The 11,546-nt window shown below is 38.0% G+C and overlaps 1 protein-coding gene across 1 annotated transcript; it reads left to right on the top strand.

The window, feature by feature from the left end:
- The first annotated feature begins 989 nt into the window (after window positions 1-989).
- Window positions 990-10,303, top strand: LOC111221260 (cell wall protein DAN4-like). The gene is made up of 4 exons (XM_022744642.1): window positions 990-1,097; window positions 3,382-4,137; window positions 7,506-7,584; window positions 8,336-10,303. Exons 1-4 carry the CDS (start codon window positions 1,064-1,066, stop codon window positions 8,412-8,414), a joined length of 948 nt encoding a protein of 315 aa, XP_022600363.1. The 5' UTR covers window positions 990-1,063; the 3' UTR covers window positions 8,415-10,303.
- Window positions 10,304-11,546: the final 1,243 nt, after the last annotated feature.

Genomic DNA, 11,546 nt, shown 5'->3' with positions numbered 1-11,546 from the left:
AATTTTGACTTTATTGTGTGTTAGCAGAAAGGTTAAAACAATAAAGTTATTACAGATAACCACCATAGAGTTATTATAAAATTTCATAGCAATACATCCAATAGATGCTGACATTTTAGTCAAAACGTGGCAGTAGATGGAGGTCAAGAAAAACCAAGGGATCACAGAATTCACAAGGATTTATCATTTGGGAACCATGAAAGTCAGGACATAATTTCATGACACTCAATTAGTCTCAACCAAAGTAGTGAACAAACCATGTGACTGACAAACAGACCGACATTGCCATTGCTGGCATGACTAATAGGTAAATAAAACAGAAATCAGGAAGTTTGTATGTTTGAGTAGGATTAAACCTACAGGACACTTGGAAATATATATACTTAAAGCAGTTAAGTAGGTTTTTGAGTAAGTTATACTTATGCTTAGAATGTTTCATGGACTCATAGATCATCAGTGTGTTCTTTTAAAACACTTGCTGATTGAGAAGCCCCCTGACCTACATTCTAAATGTATGTGCTGCCCTCTGCTGGTACGGATAAATAATTACACCTAAAATGACACTTCATTCATGATTTAATTCATCAAATGTATATGGACTGAAAACAAAATTATAATATAAAAGAAGAATGATGTATCTACTGAAATGGAGCATATTTAATTTGGTCACAGTCACATAATGGAAAAATAAAAAAAACTTTATCAATTCCCCCAGAGAAAATAGCTATATCTGCTAATTTATTTTATTACAGCAAATCTATTTACTTACAATACTTTGGAACAATAAATTAATTCAAGTTCAACAGAACTTATGTTAAGATCTACCAACTTCTTGTGGCCTAAAGTTTTCAAATCTTCATAATAGTAACTTATTGACATGACGCAGCCACGCTGTGAGGTTTTGAACGTTGCTCAGTCAGTTATGTAGCCTCGCCCCCAGGCCCTTTGAATCAGTCACCTACAGTCACAGGAAGCCACACACACTGCAGCTATCTACAGGGAGCAGAGAGCACAGAGCTGCAGTTACAGTGTTTGTGGAGATAAATACAGTAAAAGGAATATAATGATGAAGGTCAGCCTGTCAAGTCTGATAACATGTAAGTAAACTCAACAATGCATGCTGCTTCATTTCCTGACTCTCCCTCTGTATCTCTATTTCTGTGCAATTATTTTGTTTAGTGTAAATGTTTTGAAAAAGAATAAGGAGGAGGATAACATCTCAGTGTTGATATTGGTAATTCAGTAGTTATGTTTCGATAGTCAGTTTTTGAAATTTTGACTCTGGGAGATGAAGGGAATACTCATCAGCATTTCAAGTTAACAAACCACCCCAACTACCATCTAAATTATGATTAATATGCAGGTTTCATTACAGAAATAAACTTCTTGCTATCTGATGGAGCTCTAAACTCTGGCTGTTGTTGAAGATCTCTCCAAATTTCATTCAAGTATCAGTTTGAGTGAGACAATTTCCTGTTCAGCCTGTTTGTTTCACGACATTTTCACAATTCAAGTTACAGCATCGTCAAAGACTTTTTAAACTGCTTTAAAGATGGTGTCACTATTTTCAATTTTTAAAAAATCACAGGCTGCTCTCGCTGGTGGATGTTAAAGTGACACAGCAGAATGCTTAGTTGATGTTTGATTGGCAGGGTACTAAAATGTTATTTCTTTTTTTTAACAAGTGAGAAAGTACATGAGATATTTCCACTGGCTGTTTGTTATTTTCACTTTGACTTTGAGTTTGTGAAACCTGTGGGTAGTGACAGAAGTCTTACATAACTGGATAATGTATTGTTAGTTAACGTGTCTCTGGAGAACCCATGCAGGCACAGTGAGAACATGCAAACTCCACACAGAAGAAGAAAATAAAAATAGAATAAAAAAAACAACTTTTTATCAATTCCCAGTGGAGTTGTTCAGCGACTCTCACTAAAAAGATTCGATTTAAAACACTGTGACATTAGTACTATGAAGACACTGAGATCTTGAATGCATCATACTAGATTGCTCCCTTGATTTCCTGTTCACTGAAACAACAACAAAAACTCCCTACATGGTCCTGCTCCACAGCATGTAATTCTGTTGTCATTGTTAAATGCGAGGCCCGTTTGTTTGTTCTAAGACTGATCACAGCAATGAAGTGATGAAAGCGAGTGTGATCAAAAAGGTGAAGCTGAGTTTAAAGTTTCAGCTGCTGAAATTCCTTGACAGACTGCGGTCTCACAGGATAAGGTTCTCTTTATGTTTTGTATTTTTCTTGTTATCAACAAAGACTGAAACCAACAATGTGTTAGTCCATCTCTCAGTACTTTATGACTGCTTGTGGCACTTAGCCTCAAGCCCAGTTGTTCCTGTGAGATGCATATTTTTAAAAACAGCTTTCAAATATGAAAAATATTGAATAATCGCCAGTCAAAAGTACATTTAAGAATTTAAGAGAATTTGAAGCCTGCTGTAAACTCTTACTTTGAAGGTTGCTTGAAGTCTCCTGCAATAATAGCATTGTTTTTACATGTGCTTTTGTTACGTGCACATGACTATACTGCCTGTAGTACTTCACAAGGTCAAAACACTGTGGATACCTGAACATTATGCCTGTATGTGATTGCTAAGCATAGGCATTAATATTTATAATATCATCCAATATTCAGGCTGGAAGTTCCACTCAGTTATGTTAGCCTGGTTTGTTTTTAGCAATGAAGCTATTTTAACATTATGTCTGCTTGCTTGTTTAACCCATTTGTTACTCTGCCTAATACTGTGATTACTGTTGTGCAATTACTGGTGAATTACTTTTTGCCCAATTAAGGGTTGTCCGGCCACCTGGCTGTCTGAGACTTCTGGACCTGACTGGACAATAACCGTAACTGCTGCTAGCTTAGCATTGGTTGGTTTTAGTTAGGGGGCAGAGTTTTACACATTAAAAAAAGCTGCATACTCAAGATTTCATATGCAAATTTTTGTTGGTCTATTATTTTTTTCAAGATAAGCAAAGTGAGATGTACCCTAGTTCCTGTGTCAAGTGCCAAAAACTCTGGATCCTACATTTCCCATAATATAAAATAACAATATATATAATATTTAGTTAATAGCACATTTTTCACAGTCCATGCTCTGGTATGAAGGAGGAGGTCTTCACACGCTTAGATTCATCTCACTGACCTTAATATGTAAAACTGTCAACTGTCAACTGCCCCTTCAAGATGATAAAAAATAAAAAATCTTAAATAAAACCAATGAGATCAAAGATGACAGAGATCAAAAATGTACAGCTGAAAAATTATTCCACATGGTCTCCTAGACTGGGAAAAAGGGTTGATCAGAGCTTCGGGAATGACTGCTGTTTACTCAAGCAACAAACTTTGTCTTGAATTCCAGGTCTACTGCTGAGCCATGCAGTAACAATGTCATCCACCATCACCAATAAGAGCACTCCCCAAATCCCCACCAGCAAAATCTTCACTAGCTCACCTAGCACCACCAGCCTGTCACCTAACACCAGCAACACCACCAGTCCATCACCTAACACCACCAGCAGCAACACCAGTCCATCACCTAACACCACCGGCAGCAACACCATCAGTCCATCACCTAACACCACCGGCAGCAACACCATCAGTCCCTCACCTAACACCACCGGCAGCAACACCATCAGTCCATCACCTAACACCACCGGCAGCAACACCATCAGTCCATCACCTAACACCACCGGCAGCAACACCATCAGTCCATCACCTAACACCACCGGCAGCAACACCATCAGTCCATCACCTAACACCACCGGCAGCAACACCATCAGTCCATCACCTAACACCACCGGCAGCAACACCACCAGTCCATCACCTAACACCACCGGCAGCAACACCACCAGTCCATCACCTAACACCACCGGCAGCAATACCACCAGTCCATCACCTAACACCACCAGCAGCAACACCACCAGTCCCTCACCTAACACCAGCATCACCACCAGTCCATCACCTAACACCAGCAACACCACCAGTCCATCACCTAGCACTGCCACCAGCAACACTATGAGTACCACCACCAGCACCACCTCCAGAACCACCACCAGCCCAACCCAAAGCACAACACTGGAACAGGAGGGACACAAGTCTGAAGCTCTGAGCTCAGGTACATTGCACCCTATTGATTTTTTTTATTATTTTGTTTTAATTTTTAATATTTGCTCTAGTAAAAGTGTAAACACAATATAAAATTTATTATATGGCAAGTTTATGTACAAAGTAATTTTTATTGCTCATTAAAGCTTTATTTTACACTCAGAACATAATAAGGGATAGTAGTGCTTGCTACATCCAAGTGCTTCACTTAATTCTCACATCAGCATGCTAACATGCTCACAATTTCAAAGCTGATGTTCAGCTGGTATACTTACTCCATTCACCATCTTAGTTTAGCATGTTAGGAGCAAATATTTGCTAATGGAGCTGAGGTGTCATAGTTTTGTAGTTTTGCAATCTGCTCAGAAATCAAATTGAAGTTTAGACCAGATGATGGCGTTAGATGGAAGGTGAGGGGATAAATTACAAGCCTCTGAGGACGAATGTCTTAATTAATGTCATGACAATTTAATAATATATATTTTTTTTTTTTGATGAAACCCACTGAGCAAAAGCAGTGATCTCATTGAAATGAATGGACCTTGAGCTAATGTCTGATTGCAGACTTACTTTTTATCACTGAACTAAAATCCAACACAAGCTGCTCTGCTGTCACTTATGGCCTGTGATGTGCAGCTACTCATAACCATTTGTAAAAGCAGTCAGAATATACTGCCAGCAAATGTGTGTTATCTCACACAGCCTTCTATTGTACCACCCATATTTTTATTGTATGTGCCCTACTTAACAAGACACGGAAGAACCAGCAACTCCAGGTATTAGAGTTTGAACTCTGTCCCTTGTGTGCAAGAGCCATAAAGAGTTTCCTTCCTGTTATTAGTAACCTTTCCATGTGATAATCTGACTTTTTATGACAGTGGTTTATGAACTTTTCTATCTCGAGGCAAGATGTACTGTTAATAGTTTTTAGAACTATGTGTGGAATTCTTGACCAAAAAGCCTCCGAAACTAAAGTCAGGAACACAATTGGGAATATTTTCCTGAAGTTAAACACTTAGCAGACTATCAGGAGGCCAGGAGCTATAATTAGACCCTGGTTGCATGTTTGAAATCCAGTAGAAAAGTGATGCAAGTATGCTTAAAGGTCACAAATTTTTTTTTGTTCTCAAAGTTTTTGTCTTTGCACCTGGAAATATGTGCTGGCCACATTCAGTATTTGGGGAACTCCCTCAACCCTTTAGAAATAATTCCATTCTTAAGAGGTTTTGCTTATTATTTACTTATATTAAGGGTATGCAATACCCTTAATATTTAGCTATCTAGCTTTTTGCTAGTGACATGGCACTAGGGATGGCAGTGTTGGTTGGTTAATCACTTTAGTCCAGACCAAATTATCTCCTCACAACTTTTGTACAAAGTTGAAGTTTAGTGCTATAATTAGCACATGTTAGCATGCTAACACAGTAAAGTAAAATGGTGGACACTGTAAACATTCTATCTGCTAAACATTAGTATGCTAGCCTTGTCATTGTATTTGAGCATGTTAGCTTGCTGACGTTAGCATTTAGTTCCAAGCCCCACTGCACTGAACAGCTTCACAGATCAGCTAGCATGGTTTTAGACTTTTAGTCTTGTTTGTACAAAGAGGGCTCCTCATATTTTAGTCACATGAGAAACTTTCCAGGCAGACGTGGTTCAACAGGGACTCAAATCTGGCAGCCCTGGCTACTGGACTCATTACAGACCTGTGATGAATAACTCATCAAAAATGACCCACCTGCAATGGCATAATGGCCTTTATTTGTCAATGACAGCAGAGAGAAGACAAGAAATGAAGAACACAGAGATGCTTTGCAGCATCCCCTTTAACTGGTTTAACTCATTAAATTTTAGCTGGTCAGAGCATCTTGCGTTGGTTTGTTGTTGCCTGCAAAAGACTAAAAATGTCTAACATTTGCATCCTGATGTAGTTTTGCAAGTTTAACTTTTTATTACATAACTTTTTCATTACTTTTAGCCTACTGCCTTCAATACAATTTAAGTCAGCAGTTGTTTCCGCATCATCTGGAACAGGGGTAAATTTTCAGTCTCAATCTATGCAGTGTGTAGCATAAACCTTGATCTTGAGTCCAAAGATCAGACAGCTTGTTCCATGATGAGCTTTTGGTTGACAATAAACAGGTCATTTGTTTAAGATAAGGTTCCACATTTTGTTAGAGCATCCAGCTGTAAAGTCCCCAGATTCTTAAAATGCCCTTCCAGCATCCTGCTAAAGTCATCTTTTGAGTGACCTTGACTATGAACTCAGAAGGAAGTTTTATTGTTCAAAGGGATATTTATATATTTAATTCTTCTCTAGATAAGGGGAGTGATGTGGAGTGTGACACCTATCCCAACATTTTACTGGACCTGAGTCACACACAGATAACCAAACAGCAGTGTGTTGTTCCAGTTCCGCAAAGAGATTACTAATTAATGCTAAAGCACAAAGGTCAGTGTGGTCTGTAGCGGAAGAAGTTATCTTAAGGTAAATGGTACATTGTGGGGAAAGGCAGCCATCAAGTCTTACCTGAAACAGAGTTAGAGATTTACCAGGAAAACAAGATTAAAGTTGAGAAGTATAGAAGTGGATGTATAATCAGCCTTGACACGTACTGTAAGGGTTAGACCAATCAGGGAACTATGAAGTGTGCTTAGATGATGTCATGACTTGCATCCTCATGAAATCCCTGGAGGTCATTAAGACATTTTTAGACACTGTAACACAAAAAGAATGACCCAGTGAAGTTTTGTGAATGCTGTAGTCTTTTATTGATTCTGGCTCTAACTATATTTTGCCACTGCATTTTGTTGCCTGTTGTTTACAATAGAGTTCAATTTTTTCTGTGGCTTTTGTGGTCTTTTTCAAATAATATGAAGATATGAAATAAGTTATGCTAAATGTATGCATCTCTCTTTATTATTAATTATAATTATTTTTCAGTTGATATCATCTCATCAATATGCATCTAAATCTTAATCTAGACCCAGACAGTCAGTCAGTCAATACTGACTCTCTTCAAGAGAGAGGAGCTGAGGTCTGTCCAAAAAGTCACAGGATTTGTCACTATGTGATTTTATGAAAGAGAAAAAGTCAGTAAAAGAATCTTAAAAGTCACCAAACCTATTGAGAAAGTCAGGGAGAAGTGATTCATGATCATTCCAAAAGTAAATGAGATACACAAGCCGGAGATATATGGTTTAAGTTGGTAAGCATTGTGTATAAGAAGGAAATGACACAGTGAAAAATGAACTAAATGAAGTAAGAAAGTAAGGTGGTTGGAAACACCTTGGACTAAAACATACTTTTAACCAACCATGGATAAATGGATATTTTGAGACTTAATGTATCTTTGCTTTCTCTCTCTCTCTCTCTAGGAGGTGTTGCAGCCATTGTTATTCTGTTCATTGTAATTGTCATCGTAGTGTTAGGTGGGCTGTACTACTTCAAGATCCGGTGAGTGCAGAGTTCAAACAAACATACAAATTGTATCAACGTGCAACAACATGGGCACGAAGGTCACACATGCTGTGGTCACTGTCCCTGCCTACTTCAACTAGCTAGAAACTAGTTGCTATTACAATTGTAACATTGTAATATGTTACAATGTTACAATATCTGTCCCCTCAAAAAAATTGGGAAAAAGACCTTCAAATCACCCAAATATACAACTCATACAAGACCATCCATAGAGTACACTGGGGCTGCCACATCCCACTGTCCCCCTCATTGTGCCTACTAGGATACATATCTAACAACACATTGAGTAAAATACTCTCCATAGCCCTAACCATCACCAAGAAAACCACACTAACATTACTGTTACACTTGTCCTCACACAAATCAGAAAAAAACTATTCTTTAACTGCAGATAGTTTGGGTTTTATTTATTTATTTATTTATTCATTCATTCATTCATTCATTTTTGTTTTTGTCTGAAATGTCTACCTGTCTTCCATTAGTAAAACTCACATTATTGACAAATCAACCATGTCCCAGTGACTGAGGAATGAAAATAACCTAATTTAATTCGATCAATGAGCAGTGCTTTAGCTACTTTAATTTCCTTTTATTCTTTGTGAATAAGTCTACTGTCATCTAATCTTTGTTAGAGAATATATTTGATACTTGTCATATTGGTAAACTGAAGTAAATGTAGAGGACTGACCCTTTATTTATTAACTTTTTCTCTGCTTTGTGATATCAGACGTAGATCCTACGGTCCTCTACTGGACACCGACTTCAACACTTTCGAAAACTTCAGCAACCCCATGTATGACCCCTGAATCTTAACGTTTGACCTCCGACACTGGAGGTGACCCCACAAAGTCCTCAGTCTGATCAGTGTTCTTATATGTGTGTGTGTAATGATTTCAGGACAATCACATTTTATTACTGTGATATGCGGCTTGATATCTTGATTACACTCAATTGCGAAACAAATGTGACATTTCTCTTGATCTTTGTTCAAGTAGCCTCAATTTTACTGGTAAACATGAGAGAGCTCTGGCTGCATAGACACAGAGCATAGTCATATCAGAATAACTGAAGTGACAAAACAACCCTGTTTATCAGAGGTAACGTGATTCTCACATGATATTTGTACATATTGGATGAAAAACATATTTTTGTACAAAGAGAGGTGGATTACTGTATGTGAACTCAAACAGGATGTTGAGTAAAACTGAAGAAGACCTGACAATGAAGCATAAAAATTTACACAGTCTGGGAACAACGATGGAAAAACTAGAACAACTAATTGAGCTGATACTGCAGCAATGTGCAAATCATGTACAGTAGATACATCATGACTTTTTTCATCATTAATTGTTCCTGTTAGCACCTGCTGAGATACTTGTTCCTGATTTAAACTATGGAATGATGATTTTTCTGTCAGAAAAGCAGATGTTCAGTTATTCAAGTTTTCAGTCATCAACTTAAATGTACCCGGTGAGACAAAGCCCGAGGCTTAGAGAAAACTCATCAAATTTCCTTTTAGCTTTCACAGATCAGGAGGAGGTAGCGTTATGTTGTTGAAGGAAACTGAAAAAAAGAGCTGAAAAGGTTGGCGAGGACACAGAGTCCTTGAGCAAAACAATGAAACCCCTGCTGGTTAAAGTGCTGATCAGCTCCTGACTATTTAAAGGTGCGTTGTCAGTATTGAATGTTTAATTGAATGTTGTTGAATGTTGCTTTGCAGCTCATCCAGGCTGCATTTCTGATTGTAATTTTCATTTCTTTAGTACTTAACACAGTATTGTTTGACTGTATTTAGGTAGAAGAATAATTTGACAGTATTTTGACATTGTACTGTATTGTATTTTGTACATTTAAGTGATAAAACAATGATGTGAGTGACTGTGATGGTCATAAGAGAAACTTTAAGGTTGGTGCTGTATATACACACTGATATGAGTGATATGAGATGAATGGCACACACAAGCATTTATGTGACCTTTAGGGATGAATTTGTTTGTTGGTCAGCTGGTCCACCATGAAATATGCCAACAACTAGAGGATGGATTCCCATGAAAATGCATACTGACTTTCATTGTGCCCATAGGGTTCATCCTTATGATTCTGATGAACCCCTGACTTTTCCTGTAGCACTACCATGACATTCATGTGGCTCTGTGACTTGTCTCCACCTGGAGAAGCTATTTATGATCCCGGGAGAATCACTTGCTTGTACTTTTGTGACTGTAATAATTGTAATAACTATGGAGATCCTCCTCCACTTTTCATCTAGTGCCAAAATTTCACTCTGTCCAAAACTTTGGTTTATGACCAGATACCTGCAAACTAATGAAGTCCTCATCATCCACTGTGGTACTTTGGGTTTACTGCTAATTAATATATGTTAATAATTAATAATGTTAGCATGCTGACACACTAAACTAAGATGGTTAACATAGTTGACATTATACAAGCTTAGTGTTAGCACAATAACACTGTCATTGTGAGCATGTTAGCTCAAGTTAGCATTTAGCTAAGTACAGCTGTTCCTAAGTACAGCCATATGGAGCTGCTAGCTCTATACTCAGTTTTCTTGTGTTTGGGCTCATGTGGGTTTGTTTGTTGGATTTTAATAACAAGAACAAAAGTCCTAAGCTCTGTTAGCGGCTTTTGTGCGGCTGCACAAAAAAATCTATAAATAAAAATCTCACATTCCAAAGTTACTTACTCAGTAGTAAATGTCATGTCAAGTACATTACTCAAATGCCAAATCCTCCACACCCACAGATTTTGTATTTAACACATCTACATATAGAAAATATGATATTGTAGTTCAACAATTAGGAGGGATTTGCTGACCACCCCAGAACTAGCTTAGCCTTGGTAACTGCACGCAGCTCTCCAGAAGTCCCAACCTCAGCAGCACAGTGACGCACCCTCCAACTCTGAACAAAACTAGCTGACTCCTGAATGTACGTGCACCTGTGGCCAACATTTACATTAATTGTTGGCCACTTAGGGACAGTGCAACCAGTTGCAAATACAACTTTGACACATTTGATTTTGAAGGGTAATTTTAACCAAGCCGAGGAACACAGAATTTGAAATTTAAAGTACCTATATTGTATAAAAGGGAGATATCCATGTCTTGTTTGATACTGTTGCACTATTAATATAGAACCTAGACCTGCTTTATAATCAAAGCACTCAGTCCACAGAGAAACACACACAGCCGTCAGGCCTACTGTAACCCACCTGGACCCACAGTCCAACCTCAAAGAATTTGTTTTTCCTGAGTGTTTTCCTGAAATCTGCTATATTTTGTGTTTGATCACTTAGAAAACAGTCAGTCACCATTGTTACTAGCTCCAGAGAGAAGGCTGAGAGAGGAAATGTAAAACTACATAGAGATATATTTTCTTATGGATATCAAAACACTGGAAAAATTTAAAATATGGGATCTTTAAAGACCTGGAGTCGCATTGCGACTCCCAGACCAGTCTGTCCACTATACACAGATACAACCGGATGGATGTCGATCAGATATCAACCCTCCACCAAACTCCCAGTCAGGCAGCGTACAAGCAGACCCCCAAATGTCAAAGTCACAAGGCGTTGACTGCTATGACTGGGAACGGTCATATAATTATTGAAGTTCAAATTGTAATTCCTTGAACTACTCATTGCTGGAAAAAGGGGATCACATTACTTTTACTTTTCACTAAGTAATGTATTACTGCACAATGCTGCTGATAGTAGGGTAGGAACCAAAAATCAGAGCTCACCATAAACATCAGGCTTTCTCCGCTGGGGACCATAGCTATATACAAGTGATGAAATGAAAATCCTGCTATTAATTTTCAAGATATTTTGCTTTGAATCAAAGTTGCAATGAAACAGTTGGTGCAAGTTTTGTTTTTAGACTTTTGTTAAGCAAAACACCAAACATTCTCTGTTTATAG

The sequence above is a fragment of the Seriola dumerili genome, unplaced genomic scaffold, assembly GCF_002260705.1.
Source record: "Seriola dumerili isolate Sdu_G_001 unplaced genomic scaffold, Sdu_1.0 BDQW01000081.1, whole genome shotgun sequence".
Lineage (NCBI taxonomy): Eukaryota > Metazoa > Chordata > Actinopteri > Carangiformes > Carangidae > Seriola > Seriola dumerili.
This window is presented reverse-complemented; position numbering and strand designations above follow the sequence as displayed.

Excerpts from the sequence above, each read along its gene's own strand:
- LOC111221260 (XM_022744642.1), top strand. The coding sequence starts at position 1,064 with ATGATGAAGGTCAGCCTGTCAAGTCTGATAACAT. Across the intron at positions 1,098-3,381 it reads CCTGTCAAGTCTGATAACAT|GTCTACTGCTGAGCCATGCA; the intron begins GTAAGTAAACTC and ends CTTGAATTCCAG. Across the intron at positions 7,585-8,335 it reads CTGTACTACTTCAAGATCCG|ACGTAGATCCTACGGTCCTC; the intron begins GTGAGTGCAGAG and ends TTGTGATATCAG.